At 39.6% G+C, this 18,983-nt stretch overlaps 1 protein-coding gene across 2 annotated transcripts in view; it reads right to left on the bottom strand.

The window, feature by feature from the left end:
* The window catches only part of LOC141759824 (F-box/LRR-repeat protein 7), a 28,301-nt gene extending 10,161 nt beyond the window's left edge, over window positions 1-18,140 (bottom strand). The window contains exons 1-2 of one of the 2 annotated variants that reach the window (XM_074622240.1): window positions 17,710-18,140; window positions 12,024-12,113 (exon numbers count right to left, since the gene is read on the bottom strand). In XM_074622240.1, the coding sequence (XP_074478341.1) occupies window positions 12,024-12,113; window positions 17,710-17,746 (127 nt within the window). In that variant the 5' untranslated portion in view covers window positions 17,747-18,140. Of the gene's footprint in view, window positions 1-3,035; window positions 3,234-12,023; window positions 12,114-17,709 lie in introns of those variants that run through there. The other variant, XM_074622241.1, reaches the window with a different exon arrangement.
* Between the last annotated feature and the right edge of the window lie 843 nt (window positions 18,141-18,983).

Genomic DNA, 18,983 nt, shown 5'->3' with positions numbered 1-18,983 from the left:
AACGGAGCAGTGGTGAAATGAAAGAGAAACTCATGCATTTTGAATGTGCGCACAGCCGCAGAAAGGCATACTTGGCTGAAATCACTTGCCACTAATACCCAAATCTAAGCTGATCCACAGCAGTGCCGCAGCAGGATCCCATTAACATCAGCTCACTTCTGAGGCACATCTGGAACTCGCTTTGATACTAGAAGTTTAATGTAAATCAATGGAAGTGATCACTGAAAAGACAAGATGCTTGCGTGACGAAGAGGCTGCAGCTGCATGTTCGGGAGTGATGTCGCCTTAATGACAAAAACCTGATTTGAAAAGTAATGCACAAAAACAGATTTAAGGGAGCCGTTTGAGGGCCTCTGAAAGAAAATAGGGGGAAAGAGAGAGGGAAGATAAATTGGCAAAGGAGTCTGCAGACTTTAGCAGAGACAGAGACAAGTGCACAGGCAGGGTCAATCCAGACTTTGACGCAGCCTGGTCATAAACTAAAGCTATAGGGATTCTTTGCAGGATCTCGCAGTGCTGTGAAGCTCTGCTAAGACTCTGTCTGTACCTCGCAGGATTATTACTGCTGCATCTGGCAGGACAGACCAATCCATTACCTCAATGCCATTAGCCCTGTGACATGTTCCTGCTCTGCGAGCTTCACTGAGCTGCTCCGTGACAGGGCGGTGTGGTGCATGTGAGTCAGAGATGCTCATTTTCTACTCACAAGTCGGGAAATTCAAATCAACATAAGAGGGGTAAAAAATAAGCTTATAAAAAAAACAACCAGGCAGGAGGGATTTGACTGAAAGAGAATTGATTTATCAGCACTAAATGGTACAGTTTGTTAAAGGGAAACATCCGACTGAGAGGGATAAAAAACATCTGGCTCTGTCTTGGGTTTTATTGAATACATGGAAGTTGATATTACCGTACAGTGTGGCGGCCGGGCTATCAGCAAATCCTTCACTACAGGAAGGTCTTGCGTCACTGGACAACCTGAAAGACAATAGGGGCCTGCTGGTTCCTTTACAATGTGCACACTTGGACAGGAAACAGACTCCTTAGCTCCACACAACCCCCATAACTTCAGCTATTCTCACACTCACTCAGTCTCGAGGATTGAAGCGTCACATTCGGCTTCACGTGCGCCAGGAACTATTACGCTCTTTTCCCCACAACACGACTAATTTCCTCAAGGGAGTTGTCCGCCTCTTAAAGCCCCTTCTGTCAGTTCAAAAGACACAAAACGTCTCCGCACTCCGGCCTCGTCACTTTATAAATCCTCAGCTGAGGAGGACAGCAGACGCACGGATATCTTAAAGCCAAATTTAAAGGCGTGATCTGCTCAAAGTCAGAAATGAGCCATTCATCACAGCACACATTTTCCAGAGTGGAGATGACAGTTCAGACTCCAAAAGCAATTTGGCTTCATGCTAAACTGATCTGGCCTTTGGCACATCACTGAAATTCAACATGACGTCATTTCTTTTACAGGTTGTTAAATCAGGATGTTTTTTTTTGTTTTTTTTGCAGAGAATCATGTGCATGAAATGCCTCTCCGTACAGTTTATCCTTTTTGGCAGCAGTGTGTGAGGAGGGTTAGAGTGCAGAGTGACAGTCATGTTAAATGACTGCGGAGGGTAACGTTGGCTACACACACAGCAAACAGCAAGAAGAACTGCACATCAGACAGGAATGGAAAAGTGAGCGCTGGCCTGAACGGTTGATTTGGTTGTGATGAGGAGCAAATGTAATGATCTCATGTGGTTGAAGCAGAAACAAGGGAAGTGCTGGAACTTTTGCGGTTATAAACTTTTGACGAAAAAGGGGTTCACTTTAACTCCAGAAAGAGGTTGTTTTGTCTCAAAGAAGAGCCTTTAGGAAGAGGGAAAAATCTTTAGAAAACCTTTGTTTATCAGCTTACTTTGGTTTTTGAGACACTATGCATGGTTGTGATTGGTCTCTCACTGTATATATTAATATTTATATACACAATGATGATGCCGCTATGCAAGACCATCATAGGCCTAGTAGATCACAGTCCTCCTGGGCAGCCACCTCATGGAATCGGGACATTTTAGTCCTTGAGAATTTGTCACAGGAAGAATGTTGCCGATCCTCGAAGCAACTTTTAATGTGGAAAAAATTCACCTCAGGCAAAGTCAAACTCATGACAAATCTTTTTCCTTCATATTAAAGTGTTATATGTAACCATTAAAGGAGACATATCATGCTCATTTGCAGGATCCAATTTGTATTTGGGGTTTCTACTAGAACATGTTGACATACTTTAATGTTGAAAAAAACACATTTTCTCATCCTGTCTGTCTGAATATACCTGTATTCACCCTCTGTCTGAAACGCTCTGTTTTAGCACCTGTCTCTTTAAGAACCCCTCCTGAAAAAGCCCAGTCTGCTCTGATTGGCTTGTGAGAAAAATATGGTGCACCTTTGCAAAGGTAGTTCTCAAGCCGTGGGCGGTAGGTCTATATTTTAATGAGTGACATAGGAAGGGGAGCCAACTCTGAAAGGCTTGTTGAATTACATGTTTCTGATCTAGGCAGCCCACAAAGAGCTGACTGGGTTGTTTTATTTCACAGTTTGTGGGTTGGTAGGCACTCCACATACCCAAATGTATGTTCACAAGCATTAAAAAAAGTGTGTTTTCATGATATGTCCCCTTTAAATCATCATCATTAAAATGAAAACAAAGTAATTTAGTCATTCTGGTTCAAGGACCCTGTCTAGAGAGGAATTTTCTCCCCATTTTTGTACCATTGCAGCTTCAGCCACATCTGACACTGTGCTGCTTACGTAATGAAACAAACCACAGAATGAAAAAGAGGGGACGGGAAGTCCAATGTGTCAGTTCAGCTGGTCCACAACTGTGGTCATATTGCCACATGAAAAGCCCAAAGACCCAGGTGTATCACAGTAAAAACATCACTCGCGAGCCAAAAGCTTACAGGAAGCAAAGCGTGCCTTTTGGGCCAAGTGGCGTCTTTCCCAACTCCTGTCAAACACGCTGCCGTAGTAGAAGTGAAAAATGTGACCCTGTTGAAGAAATGGCATTCAAAACAACAGGGGCCGCCGCTTCCTCCCCGAGACGGAGAATGAGAAGACCGAGCAGTAATCAGAGAAGAGTTATGAGATCTGCTCACTGAACTGCCTTCCCTTCGCCTCCCTCCTCCTCCTCTTCCATCTCCTTCGCTAAACTGCTTTCACTTGTTTTCTTTTTTCTTTCGCCGCCTTGTTCTGTGCTTTTTCGCTCAGATTTCCTGGCTCTATAAGAGCGGTAGAAAGGAAGGGGGAGGAGCGAGGACAGCTGATGGAGAAAATCTGGGGGAAAAAGCATTGGCATTCTTCGCCTCTCTGTGTTCTCTCTTTACGTAGACAGTTTCCAATGCGGATTAAGAAGTAAAGCACTGATATTTCTCATTGCAATTGCTACAGGCTTGTTGAAAAAGTCTTAAAATAACTGCAGGCTGCTGCTTTGTGTCCTAAAAGAAAGAATAGTGAAAAGAGACTCTTTTCTTCCACCGTTACCGCCTACGCTTAATGAGTCCTCAAACTTCTCAAGGCTGCAAATTCCTCTGTATAAAATGAGAACAATGTACAACACAACTTCCTCCAATCCTCCATAAAATAGTCAATCACCTGCCAAATGTTTCCCACCAAAAAACAAACAACTAAACAGCTTCTCTTCCCTATGCGAGAACACAGCTGTAGAGCAGCAGAACAAATGCAGTATGTTTCACCAAAACATACAATTTGTCACACCAAAGTTGGCCCAGAATTGTTTGGCTTAAAAGATATACGGCAACTGATAAATGATAAAAAGCCACAACATAAATGGAGGATAACAAAATGTCCCAGCGGCAATGACACACACAAACACCTCGCTGCAGCCTCTTTCATACTTGGCACGGCAAAAATCAACAGTGAAATACTATATATCTGCTTGAGTAAACACCAGTAAATGGGTCGTCAGCGCGTGAGGTTGGTTTGCAGATGAAGTGTGAGGGATTTGTTGCCTCTGCGAGGGTAAAAGTATTAACATGATGGAGACTGGCGCTTTGTGGAGTGGCTGTTTAGACTAAACAGCTCACCCTCAAGTGGGAATACTAAGGCTGATCAATATTAGGAGTGTGTATTGCTGTAATATTATTATATTATATTAGAGTTTGTGATTCCATCATTATCCAGACAAATAAAAAGGTTTTTATTAGAGTAACTGAAAACACCTGTGTGGGTGTGCCGAGCTGCCAAGCAGTTCATTTGCTAAGTTAATGTTGTACTACAAGGAACTTTTAACTGGTTATGAAACAGTCTCAATTTAATACCGATGCTTCTATATGACCTACATAAGCAAACAAGACCATCAGCGAGAAGACTGGCTATGCTTGTCATCGGTGCCACCGGGTCAGATTCTGTGCAAAATCAGGCAAAAGGTGGAGGTGGAGAGCTCCGCGCCCGGCTGCAGCGGCTCCTCCTCCGGCCAGGAGCAGAGTTTCGCCTAGCTACTCCGCCGGTCCCCGCTGGGAACCATCACCGACACCACGCTGCTGGAGGCCCAGGCCGTATTGCTGGGCCCACTGGAGAGAAGGGAGGCACGGTAGAACTACAACCAGGACTAAGCGGGGAAGACTGTCAGACAACTGCTGCAGTAAAATTAGAGGTTTTCTAAAGGGAGTCTGGTACGCGGAAACACTACCGCTTTTGTCCACAGGCACAGTTAAAATCAACAGAAAATGTAAGTTCCTTGTAGTAACTTTACAATGACTAATTTGTAAAGGTTAGATGACCTTCATCGTCATGGTTACAATGATAAACGTGTGATTACGATTAGGGAACAATCGTAATCATGTTTACTGTTGGTTGCAAATGGGAAACTAACAGTGGTCTCCTGTGTTAAAGTCCAATGTTTTGTTGACCCAGACCTCCTCTCTACGCAAACGTAGTCGCTCTCTAACAACGTCACCTGACTTCCTGCATTGTCACTTCAGGGTAAATACTGTATAATGTCATTTTGGGGCACTTGCTGAAACAATGCTGTCGTTCAAGGGAGGAGACTCTAAAAAACTCATTGGATCTGAAAAATGCATCGTCACAAAGCTTAAAACAGGGAAAGGTTTTCTTAGCTCATGAAAAATGTGTGTTTAGGAGCTAGATGGGTTTCACAGGACAGAGACTAAGTTCAGATTCCAGGTAACAGATAACAGAATAGAGATGCTAGGAAGCAAAGGCAAGAACTAGAAGCAGAGCAAGTGGGAAAGGGCTGGTTAAATATCTGCAGGGCTGATGAGGGAAAGTGGGAACAGGTGAGCAGGTGGGCGGGGAAGGTCAGGTGACTGGAGGGAGAGGAGTTACTGAAGTGCAGGAGGGAGTGGCTGGATGAGGGAGTCAGGTGACAGGAACAGGAGGAACAAGTCAGAGGACATCTGGTGGACAGGTAGAGAATGACAGTGAATGGGTTTGATGTAGATGAAGAGGCAGAATGTGACATTTTATTTTTGACAAAATTGCCCAATATTTTAGTGGGAACATAATTTATGCCAGATTAGGTGATCATGGTGCCTTTAATTTCTTCTATGACTTGGTTTATAGACGTCTGAGACTACACACTGAACCCCGACCAATCATTGCTTGCGGCCTCTCACGATCTGCTTGACATGCGAAGGTGAAAAGTGTTTTTAAATTAACTTGTTTTAATGAACTAAAACGAGATGTACCTGATTAAATAAAGGTCACAATGGGCAGAATGTCCGTTACCATGTTTACATTTATACACTGAAGTCATGCAACTGAATTACATGTTTCTATGGAGGACAGAACCTGCCAAAATAAAAAATAAATAAATTAATAAATTACTCAATAAATATATTAATATGCCATTACATGTACCAAAAATAATATTAAAAATAAATATAGGCATGAATTTATTGATATAAATAGAAATACATTTTAAAAAAGTTCATAAAAATGAATAAATAACTATATAATTAAACAAATAAATAAATATACAAAAAAATAAATAAATAAATAACAGGAATTAAATAGAAGAGTAGATTTATAGGGAATTAATGCAAAGGTAAATAAATGAAGCAAATTAAAACAGAAATATCAATTAATGTCCCATTTTATCAATTAATTAATGCCTACATTTATTTTTAATATTATTTTTGGTACATTTAATGGCACACTAATTTATTTATCGAGTCATTTATTCGTTTATTTTAGATTTTCGCAGGTTCTGTCCTCCATAGTTTACAGTATAATCTTCTACTACAGTGTTTTCTGTTGTGGAAGGACAGAGTCAGCTTTTCCCCGTCACTGTTATCACTGTTTCTGTGGTCCTTGGCCGACAGACAGGAAGTCGGCGTGTTCATTGTTCCCACCATTCCCCGTTTCTCAGCTACCTTCCTGGTGCCATTATAAACGGGTGAAGGAGCTGACCCCAAAGCATGGCTGCTCTTTGACATGATCGACGCCCCTGTGAGTCTGCGTCACATCTAAAGCTTGGCACAGCTGATATAGGAGGATGAAAACGGGGGTTTGAGAGTTACAACACCCAGGCCGAACATCTCAGGGTGTTGTCAGTTTAGCTCCCGCCATGTCTGAGCCACATTCCTAAGGTACCCTACAGTTCAGCTGTGCCAAAGCAAACCCTTGAGGCCCAGACAGGGTCACAGTGTAACCCCTGCTGGGAGATACTCAGTTTCATCCCACAGGAAGGCTTTACTGTCCAGGATTGTGCCTTTCAGTCTGCGGCTAATAAGCAACTGGGTCAGACCACCACAAACTCGTCTATATAATAAATGAAAACAGAGACACGTTGCAGAAACCTGCCAGATGACTCGGTTTGTTTTCAGGAGCAGAATGAGTGTAACATCCTGGTGTTGATTTTGGGGGAACACAATGTTAAAGGCAACGGCCTACTTTCCATCTCTATACTGATATTAAGGTCAGACAATGCTTCAATATTATGGTTCATTGGGTTTAAACCCACTATGGGAAGAGGTTCAAGATGATTATCGCATCTTTCGCTTTCTTCTTGTGACAGAAGTTTTTATTTTGTAGAAACATGAAACAACTCTGGTTAGACTTCATTCTCCGTGGCTCCGGTTTGGATCTCACTCGCATGGCTTTAAAGGCAGATTATGTGTCTTTTGAAAAAGGAAATAAAGATCTTTTTCTCTTACAAATGAAAAGTTGAATCCACGTGCATTAAAGCACACTCTTTCTCAATTCAATACACTCTGGGGTTTTGCGGAAACAGCCTTACTTGGTCTGGTATGACCAACAGTTTATGGTGGAAGATGTTAGTTAACTTTAGGTGGATGTTGATGTGTAACTGACATAACTGAGACTGGCTCTACTTGGGCTACTGTTACACAATACTTTTACATTTGTCATCATCTCGTAATTGTCACTTGTAGCCACTGTGGCTGCTGTTCAGCAAAAGTTATATAGCTGCTTTAAGTGGAATTGAATAGTTCAGTTGTCCCAAAATATAATTTCAAGCAAACTGTAATTAAAAAACAACAAAATTAGTTAATAATGGTTTTGATTTACAAGAGTGAAAAGTTTGATCTTATGTAATGCACAACAGTGATGCATATGCACAAACATGAAAATCAGTTTGGCTAATTTACATGTGATTTTGCATATATTTTTCATACCCTAAAGAGACAACTTTTAAAGTTACTACGAGGAACTTTCATTTTGTGTCGACTAAGGCGGTCCCTGTGGACAAGCACCAGAGTCCCTTTAGAAAACCTCTCATTTTACTGCAGCAGGGTCTGACAGTCTGCCCTGCTCAATCCTGGTTCTGGTTCTCCCGTGCCTCCCTTCCCTCCAGTGGGCCCAGCAATATGGCGGCGACAGGAGCGAGTTAAGTTATCAACTCCGGCCCAAGCAGGAAAAGTTAACAGAGTTTGGTTTGTCCGTTCTGGGCCACTGTAGAAACATGGTGGTGCAACATGGCGGACTCTGTGACGAGGACCCGCTCTCTTTATAGATATGAAGTGCTTCATCTCCATATGAGACAGAGAAAAGACTTTCTTTTATTTAGGTTAAATTACTCAAAACTGCACCTCCAGAAGAAAGCATGGCAGTGTCACGTTTTGTGTCGCCGTGACGTGAATATTACACGCCTGCATGAAGGAGCAGGGTTTTGTAGTGACGGTTGTCACATGACGTTTATCGTGTGTTGTGAAGTGACGGTAGTTCAACTTTAGAGCTAGTAACGTAGTATATAAAGTGAGAAAGACCATTTAGTGTTGGACGGGTGGGGAAGTGAATGGGTCCAACAAACACAGGACTTTTGAGCGGGAGACCACTGTTCGAGATCTGTGTTTTGTTTTGCAAGTTACGTTTGTGATGTTTGTCACGTGTTTTCTATACCAACGTTACGTTGTTTCTGTACGTGTTTCACTTAGTCTACATACTTATTTTAAGCTCAACCATGATGTTTTGCCTTAATCTAAGTGGTTTTGTTGCCCCCTGTTGTTACTGCATGTTAATACAGACGTGTAATACTCACGTCCGGCAGGTCTATTACACGCTTTGGCGTGATATCTGGTTGTAGATTAATAACGCTGAAATTGGGTGGAATGTCAGTCTGCATGAAGAAAGATGGATTTGTTCAACGTGCCATCTCAATGATATACAAAACAACTGGGAACCAAACAACATGTGGTTTTCTTAAGATTAAAAACAGAAACAAAGTTGGCTATTCACCTACAATTCACTGTTACTTGGACAAAGCCTGGGCGATGAGGAAAAAAGTCCCTCATGGGGTTAAACTATTGGCTTATAGCATTTATTTATTTCTTCTGCACAATTTATTAGATGTATATATAATGTTATGACATTCATGTTTTTTTCTTTTGTGCACGTGTTACCAGAACTAACTAACTCTATTAATGCAGCAGTGGCATTACTGCAGCATGACCCTAATATAAATGCTCCCAGTGTGTGGTGGGGAAGCAGCCCAGACTGCTTCCTGATTAGTTTAGTGGACCACAGGACAAGGTGGGCAAGGACTGTGTAATCTGCCACTGTGTGTGTGTGTGTGTGTGTGTGTGTGAACGTGGTGTATGCATATATGTGTGTCTTTTTAAGGAGGGGGGATTTGACTGTGGCCGTGGCGGTTCCAGACCATGTAATTACTCCCACTTAGCATGGAGGAAAAAAATAACAATTTCAGTCATAACACAGGAGGGAAATTATGGTAGGCAAGCCACTGGTCATGGTCTATACTCTATGTATATATATTACTATCAGCACAGGTTGTTCTCCAAGTTAATTCAGGACAATTATCAATTTCCCCAAAATACTCCGGGTGCACTTCCAGCAGCTCCTCAATGGACAGATCCAAGTGAGTCAGCATTTTCCAGAGAAATCAAATGAGTAATCTGCCTCGTCCTAATGCACACCCACTGGAGAACAGTCCGGTACATCTCGCTCTCTATACAGTGAGGTTAATCAGTGAATTAACCTCACTCAAACAAACTAATTGACATACATCTTGCGTGAAACCAAAAGCCCATCTGATGTCTCGTGAGAAGTCAGCCCGGCGCTTTGTTCTCTCAGAGAAACACTGTGAAATCTTCAGCCGAGTGACAGTTACAAACACAGGCTGTAGCTGCTATTTGTTTTCTTGTGGGAAGCTCCGAAACCACAAGAATACTACATTCATCATGCCAGAGCAAATTTAAGATTGGTGATGACAATGCACAGGAGGAACGAGGGGGAGTGTATAAGCGTACGAGCGTGCAAAAGAGTCGGTGAGTCACTGGTCAACTTAGAGAAAGAGACCACAGCACAAAGAGAGAGACCATAATGTATCTGTGGTAGAGTTTGATAAGGTTTATGATCAAAATCAATGACTACTTCTCTGAGATCTGAGATCTCATGTTCACTGTCTGACTCATACTCTTTCAACATTTCCTGCAGTGGAAGTTGAACTCACTCCCAAAACCTGTAAAGCACTGTGAGGTAGCTGTAAATGAGCTGTAGGATGCTATATAGTGTCATTTTACTGATATAAAGCCAATGAGTATTAGTCTGCTGTACTGAAATGCTTAAAGCTGCACTAATCAATATTTTACATAAACAATGGATCAGATTATTATGTTTTAAAGCAACTTTATTGTTTTGATTCACTCTCCACTTTACCAGAAGCTCTGATAAACCTACTGTATGCTACCTGCTCAGCACCAAACAGTAGACGGACAAAGTTAGCAACTAGCTGATGGACATCGTGGAGCATTTAGCAACTAAAGAGCCAGATATTTACTTCAGGAACTGGTGGAGACTAAAACAAAGCTAACTAGAATTACCGCCTTAGGGTTGTGTGCCTCCGCCAACCAGTCAAGTTGCAGTTTACATCCATGTCTGACCAACATGTCATCACTACATTATTTTATCCTATTAACCATTAGACCAAATGTGTTTTGTGAGGTTACAGTGACCTTGACCAATGACCTATGACCACCAAAATCGAATCAGTTCATCCTTGAGTCCAGGTCGACATTTGTACCAAATTTGAAAAAATTCCATCCAGGCATTCCTGAGATATCACGTTCATGAGACGGACGGACAATTTGAAAACATAAATAGCCAAAAGCATAAAAAGGAGTCTGCTGGATGTGAAAATAAGTTTACAAACACATTCAATTTAAAAGCTCATATTTCAGCTTGTTGCTTTCCCCATAAGTGGTCAAAATTGAAATTAAGTCAGGTTTAAATGTAGAGTATATCCTTGCAGTGATACGGTTAATGGACTTCTAATCTAAATGACCATTAACACATCAATGGCACAGCCTTCGGTAGTAATTTGGGGTTCAGTATCTTGCCCAAGGACACTTCGATATGCGGACTGGAGGAGCCGGGGATCGAACTGCCGATAATCCGATTAGTGGACGACCCGATCTAACTCCTGAGCCACAGCCGCCCCATATGTACCATAATTACAAATGTTTGTACTTTAAAGATTTTTACAAGTATGTATTTGTCTCAAATAAATATGGAGTTTTCTTGTAAACAATCCAACAAAAAACAACAAACAAAGAAACAAGGGCCCATTCATAAACATATTTTTTGAGTTAACATTATGTAAAATGATTATGGTTAGGCTTGTGGATAGGTTTTGCTCAGGATTTTGCTTGGCACGCAAGTTTATAATAAAAAAATAAATGCATTCATTAAAAGACTATTTGGTTGAGAGACCATGTGGTCTGAAATATTTAATAAATATACAAATGTGTTTCATAACAAACTATGATTTCCTAGAGAGCAAAAAGCTCATATTCAAGGTGTTTACAAGACATGAAGCACCTGGCACTGCGCTACACTTAAAGCTATTACTGAGATATTTTGTTCTGTTCTTTTAAAAGTAAAAAAAACACGTCTGCTTTGACGGACAGATTGTTAAAAATGTCTCAGACCTGCTGACAGGAGGCTTCAAAAGGCGTCCGTCAGCTGCAAAGTATTTCTGAACCATTACTCTGAGCACACAGTTTACATTCGTAACACACATTCACTCCTGACAAAGAGGAGCGGTTCCCTACAGTCGTCGTGCCAGAGGTTTGGAAGATTGCCTGGATAGGCAGGAGGAGAGAGGGAGCCAGAGAGCTGCATGGAGAGGAGTAACAACAGAAGGTGAAGCTCTCTTTTCCCATTTTCACTCCCCACACCTTCTCCAGCTAAATCCCTCTCTCTCGAGCACACGTACCTCCCTCTCTGGCAGCGCTGTGAGCCTGATACGACCACAGTTTAGATAAGCATTCTTCCACAATGAGAAGCAAGAAGTGGTTTTTTTTTTTCTTCTTCTTGTTCTCAAACAAAGCCCAAGAAATGCCTTTGGTTTCTGATGGGAGCGGTGAGTTTGTTTTCAGTTTAGGGTTATCCCAGGAACAAGCAGGTTTCTCTCCAAAAATAGGCAGTACAGAGAGTGGATGAGGAGAAAAGAGAGGAGGAGGAGGAGGAGGAGGAGAAGGGAGGGGAGTTTGGTTAATGAGCACCAGATGCCTTACCTTCAGTGGTAGCCACATTCTTTGGAGCTTTGGTTGGTGTGTGATCTGTGCTCGAACTTATGTCAGAAGAGATGCTTGAGCTGCCTTTACCTGCAGGGGAAATGGGAAGAAAAACACAACTGCTGGGACACTTTATAGAAACTTTAACATGACAAACTGCACTTATGATTTATTGTTTTTTACCGCATAGCCTTTGAAGAACTTTTTCAGCTCAGAGAAACCACTTTTTAAGCTTAATTCCTGTCATAGATAAGGTGTTTCGTGTTGTATTTAATACGGTAAGGAGGTATGAAGTGTAAAGAAAAAACATAAAGCCCATCGCTCTCTGCTTTCGTGACTTTTATGCTCCTCACTTTTGGATGAATGGTTAGGCTTGGCACATGCACAAAGTCTGTTTTTTGACATTTGGAAGAAGAATAAAGTCTCCTGATATCCCTCTCAGCCTTCACTTCCACAGAGGACGAGTGAGGAAACACTCAAGATATGAGCGACCACTCTCTGTAATGAGTGATTACGATAAACTGTATCATCAGCGGCGAACTTCTGATCTGTACAACTGCCACATGAAAGTGGTTTTTATTATGTTTCATTTACAACTCTTGATTTATGAGCGACCATTGTGTTGTTGGATTCAGATTTTTATACAGTGACACCAGAGATATTCTTTGTATGTGTGCCTCTGCTGCCGCAGTACAACAGGCGACTGCAGGCTGCCTGTGGAGTAGTTGTTTATGCCATTTCAGTCCTCTGTCGGATCATAAATGCAGCTTTGTGGCTTTCCTGAGACTAAGTATGCGCCTTTCACCCAGCACGAAGAGGTATTCCCAGTCACACCCACATGCACACCAAGCGCAGCCACCTAAACAGACCAGACAGTTCCCGAAATAAGCACTAAATATGAAAGCCGCTTGTGTAAAGAGGAAACAAATGCAACCTATGAATCCATGTTCAGCCGCACGGAAGACAATCACACCGATACGTATAAAGTCTTTTAAAACCAACGCAGCTCATATGGTGTGACATTTTGTGGTGACATCACTGGGCCGGCACATCTGCTACGGCTCCTTCAGTCCCCAGAAATGACTCAGAAGTTCGTGAGGCGTTTGCAGATGTCCACTTTTCTAATATCTAAGCAGAGCAGAAAGCACAGGGCTAAACGCGATATCTTAATGTTTAGCTGGTTACGTGATTCTTCTCTGTGTGAGGCCGATTTGTTTTCTGTCTTTCATGGAAAAACAACTTTTCAGAAAAGCTCCTGCTTCCTGTCGTCTGCTTATATAATGTGTTGGTGGAGGGTTGCAGCATAGTTGTGACCAGCGTGTGATTAATTTTGGGATCACACTTGAAAACAGATGTGGAAAGACGGACTGCAGAATTCTGCATCTGTAACTAAGAAGCTGGTCTTTGACATTGTAAAGATGCTGATAAATACTGTGCATTATCTTCTTTTGTGAAATAACTATACTTTGAATTACAACTGTCACACTGTCAGATTTTCACTGCACGATTATCGACGCCAAAAGCATTCTCGATAATGATATTATCGCAATATCTAAAGAAAATTGAAAAAAAAAAGTAATACTATCAGTGAAATACATCTTTAACTTTGCTTATTGTCTCTATTTTGGCAAATTAATTACACTAAAAATACAAGTGTATGGATGTGGAGAGAGTCTGTGACCATAACTAAGAGGTGCTGGATTATTTACACAATAATATCATCATCATATTATGTGTATTATTAACATGATATCAACATTTCATTCTTAAATATCATGGTTATCGTCAATACCGGTATATCACAATGCCCCTACTTTGAATAAACGTGTAATAATGTGAATATTAAAGTTACAATCCTTAAGATTATCATGAAATCAATCCCATATTTGATCAATTTAATTGTCAGCGATTTAATTGTAAGCATTTGCATTCTGTGATTACCTCATTACACAGTAGTTGTCATTGTTTGTGGCGGAGTCCGCCGTTCTCAACTGTCTTTATACTGCCTTGTTAGAAAAAAAAAGCTAATTATTGACTGACTTATTTATTAAAACAAATAAACCTGCAATGATTCGTCAATTAATTGATTAGTCGATCGACAGAAAGTGAATCGTCAACTATTTTGATATTCGATTAATTGTTTTGTGTGGTTAAATGCCAATATTCTCTTGTTCCAGCTTCTCCAACGTCAGTATTTACTGGTTTCCTTCATCTGCTACGATTGTAAACTAAATATCTTTGGGTTTTTGGACTGTTGATCAAACAAAACAAGACTTTTGAAGACGTTGCCTTGGGTTCTGAAGGACATTTTTCACTATTTTCTGACTTTTATAGACAAAATGATTAGTCACTTTATCAGCTGAATAATTGATAATGACAATAATTGTTAGTTGCAGCCCTGAAAACAACATTCATTTGTTTTTTGTTTGGCTGTTTACATTCCAACGTCACCACAACAACCAGTATTGAACTAACTAATAACTTTAAGGTGCAATGGGTTTGTTTTTCCTGGCTAACATCTGTGAGTATTGAGATATAAAACAGTCATGATGTGGTATCATGAAATGTGCATTGACCGCTATGTAACCCCTGAAATACTCCATATCTGATGACCAATGCTTACATTTGAAGTCACTTTTATCTGCAAAGTTATTCATAAGGATATTTATTAAAGCACTTACAGTAATGTTAGTTTTCTTGCTATAGGCCTGCTTCAAACTGTTTCCATGTATCACTTAAACCAGATGATGGTGAATAATAAAAGGGATGTTTTCACTCAATCCAATCAATGCTTGGCGGTTTTAATTGGAGGATATTAAATCAACAAAAAGCACAAGTCTACATTAGTATTTATACTGAGTTTGGAGTGTATATGCCTGTGTTTCATGCTGCAATGAAAGGGAGAGTTAAGACCTTCTACTTCCACATCTGCATAGCTTACATCACATATTTCCCATCTGAGTAATGCCTGTTAAATTAAAAAAAAAAAAAAAACCTTTGGTATGTTGCAAATTCAGCTGAAGGAAGACTCAAATCTGTGGTCGGATCTGTTCATGTATACCTGAACCTGAACAGGCTGGATTCCTGGGTGGAGCCGGTCCACTTGTTATTTTTAACATCAGGACTTCCAATCTTTTCTCAGCAGTTATTGACTTAGGAAGAGAGCTCACTGGAATGTTATTTATACAAACATTTCTGCTCTGGAGACAGAATAATGTGTTTGGTGGAGTCGGAGAAGTAATGTTGAAGATTAGATGAAGAGGACAGCGGGGGAGGAAGGAGGTAGGAGGCTAATACGAAGGCTAATATCCATGGTACAAACTCAATGAAGTGCCTACAGCATTGGAGGTGAGTCGGACTGTCCTGCTGAGCTCATTAATGCCATGTTTGGATATTTTACCAATATTGTGGTTTATGAGAGTCTGCAGATATGGATTTAGGTTATCATAATATCACAAAAAAATATTGTTTTCTCAGATTTAAGCTGCATTCCAGTTGGGTGAAACAATGTTCTGAGTATATCTGATAGCTGATGAGACGGACAGTGAATGTCTCAGCTTGCAGTATTTTCATTAGAGGAAATCTGTGCCGGAGGGACCAAATTTGTATTTTTATTATGACCAGAATCTCATAACAATAGGCCATTTTCACAGCAGACATGTAATTGCAGGGTAAACACAGGTGTAATTGATCAAATTAATGATGGTCCTGCATGCACAATACCAGAGCCCAGGCCCACCTAAATGGAACAGGGTCATAATTAATGTTATTAATTACACCTGTGTTTACCCTGCAATGACTTGTCAAAATGACTGCTGTGAAAAGGGCATAGGTCAAGGTCAAAAATACTTATTAAAACTAAAATATTAGTCTAATTTTGTAGAAATACTTTACCTACTGTAAGAAACCATCTAAAGAGGAGCTGTTTCCATAGAACATTTTTCATCGCTATTTTTCGCTTTTCATGGTGTCTCCTACATATTTTTGTTTACATAAGGATCATAAGGCATGACCAATATGCCCAAATCAAACAACAGATGGGTTAAGGGATTGTGGACAAAAATCTCTGGAATTGGCTCTTATCAAGATAAGGGTGACTAAGTGCCCACACATGCCCAACCACTCCCGTCCTTTGACCCACCTCCACAAAACCTGCACTCTTTTAAAAAAGATCCATACATTAGGCTACTTGGTGTTGTCTGATGAACTGGCTGTCCGGCCAAGTCAGCTGGTTTTGACTGATTATGTGAGGTGATTTAAACTGACAGTGTTACTGGTGTAAAATATCACCTTTGCTACTGTCAAATAACACCTACGCAAGTTATAGGACATGTTACCTCCCACATTTTTATTATAGCACAATGCAAAATGCCTTTAACTGAAGCTAAACAGACATAAGTTGTGTTTTTTTTGGAGAAAATGTGGGTAAAAAATCTAGTTTTGTTTAAACTTCAAATGTTATATTGTACTGTAAGTGTTTAAAATATGACCACCAGATGTCACTTGGTGTCTTAAATGAATAATATAAACATTGCACATCTTTAAAAAAGTATAAAAAGTAGGCAATTTAAAGTCAAACATTGCTTTCACTCCATATCAGCACATATCCTCACAATTTGAAGATTTTGAATGGAGTCTGGCACACGTTCATCTCAACACAAACAGAAAACATTAAACATTAAAGATATAGAGAGAATAATGCTAGCTAGTTTTAAGATAGCTTTAGATAGTTTAAGGTAGATTTTAGCTAGTTTAGATAGTTTAAGCTAGGTTGAGATAGTTAAAGGTAGTTTTTAGATAGTTTATAGATGGTTTATAGATAGTTTTAGATAGTTTAAACTAGGTTGAGATAGTTAAAGGTAGTTTTTAGATAGTTTTAGATAGTTTAAGGTAGGTTTAGATAGTTTAAACTAGGCTTAAGGTCGTTTTTAGATAGTTTAAGGCAGTTTTTATATAGTTTTAGATAGTTTAAGGTAGGTTTAGATAGTTTATAGATAGTTTTAGATAGTTTAAGGTAGGTTTAGATAGTTTATAGATAGTTTTAGATAGTTTAAACTAGGTTTAGATAGTTTAAACTAGGTTTAAGGAAGTTTTTATATAGTTTTAAATAGTTTAAGATAGTTATAGATAGTTTAAACTAGGTTTGGCTAGCTTTAAGCTACTTTTAGATAGTTTTAGATAGTTTATAGATAGTTTATAGATAGCTTATAGATAGTTTAAGCTAGTTTTAGATAGTTTAAACTAGGTTTAATGTAGTTTTTAGCTAGTTTTAGCTAGTTTAAGATAGTATTAGATAGTTTTTAAGGTAGTTTTTAGATAGTTTTAGATAGTTTATAGATAGTTTATAGATAGTTTAAGCTAGTTTTAGATAGTTTAAACTAGGTTTAATGTAGTATTTAGCTAGTTTTAGCTAGTTTAAGATAGTTTTAGCTAGTTTAAGATAGTATTAGATAGTTTTTAGGTAGTTTTTAGATAGTTTTTAAGCTACTTGTAGCTTGGTGTTCAGCTAGCTGTCTAATGTCTATAGGGACAAACTGAAGGAACGTTACAGACCCAAGAAACCGCACATTGTTTTCTGTTTTAATGGATATCTGTAATATAGAAACCTTTGTAGTACAGTTTGATCGTAAAAAGACATTCGTCTCAAATAAAACATGTGTTAAAGTGGTGTAATTAAATCACTTACCCTCGCTTCCATACAGTTTTCCATTGTTCGCTCCCATCTTAAAGAATACATAATCTACACAGCAAACCTCGGTGTATCAAAAGGAGTTAAATCCCGGAGAAGAAAAGAGATAAAGAGAGACTAGACAGTCTTTGTGCAGGCCCTGCTAGACTCCAAATAGTTAATCCAGATGTTGGAGCCTCAGCATTACGCAAAGTCCAGACTCCTTCCAGCGGTGCAGCAGACTTTCTCTATATCTGAACGTCCACAGACACAAAGAGCTGTCTACATCTACATATACACACACAAAACTCCGAGGAAAACTTTGCAGAAGTGGTCTAAATGGTAAGCAGCTGTTTATCAGGCTTTGTGAAGGCAATCACAGCTCATAGAGCAGCCAGACGAGTCTGAGAGGAGGCTCAGCTCTCTCTCCTCCTCTGGATCTGGATCTGGATCTGGATTTAAAGAGACCGCAGACCAGAGAGGAGGAGAGATGTGGATATTTAAAGAGAGAGATAAGACCACGACACACTGTCTGGGACTCACACTGTAGAGAGAAGAAGTACTCTCTACTTTTACTGCATTTCTACTTTTACTGCAGTGAAAGTAGAAATACTATAGGAATAGGCAGTAGAGGAAGAAGTACCCAGAACTTTTACTTCAGTAAAAGAAGAAATACTACAAGTGTAGAAATAGGCATTGGTGGGAGAAGTACTCAGATCCTTTACTTAAGTAAAAGTAGAAATACTATCATCTAAAAATACTCCACTACAAGTAAAAGTATAGAATATTATCAGCAAAATGTACTTAAAGTATTCACAGTCTTAGAAGAAGTACTCAGAGCTTTTACTGCAGTAAAAGTAGAAATACTATAGTCTAAAAATAACCTACAAAGTTCTGCATTCAAAATGTTACTTAAGTAAAAGTAAAGAAGTATTATCAGCAAAATGTACTTCACAGTCATGGAAGAAGAGCGTTTACTTCAGTAAAAAGTAGCAATACTACAAGTGTAAAAATAGGCATGGAAGAAGTAGAAGAAGTACTCAGATCCTTTACTTAAGTAAAAGTACAAATATTATAGTCTAAAAATACTCCACTACAAGTAAAAGTTCTGAATTAAAAATGTTACTTAAGTAAAAGCACAGAAGTATTACCACCAAAATGTAACCTACTTAAAGTATGAAACATAAAAATACTCATTGTAAATATAGAATATACTATTCTGTTTTATTAACAAGTACTTGTAAGACTATTTTAATGTTGTATTTTGTCAAGGTAGAGCCACGTTTAGATAC

This window comes from Sebastes fasciatus, chromosome 21, assembly GCF_043250625.1.
Source record: "Sebastes fasciatus isolate fSebFas1 chromosome 21, fSebFas1.pri, whole genome shotgun sequence".
Lineage (NCBI taxonomy): Eukaryota > Metazoa > Chordata > Actinopteri > Perciformes > Sebastidae > Sebastes > Sebastes fasciatus.
The sequence above is the reverse complement of the archived record's forward strand: the minus strand, read 5'-3'. Positions and strand labels throughout refer to the sequence as shown.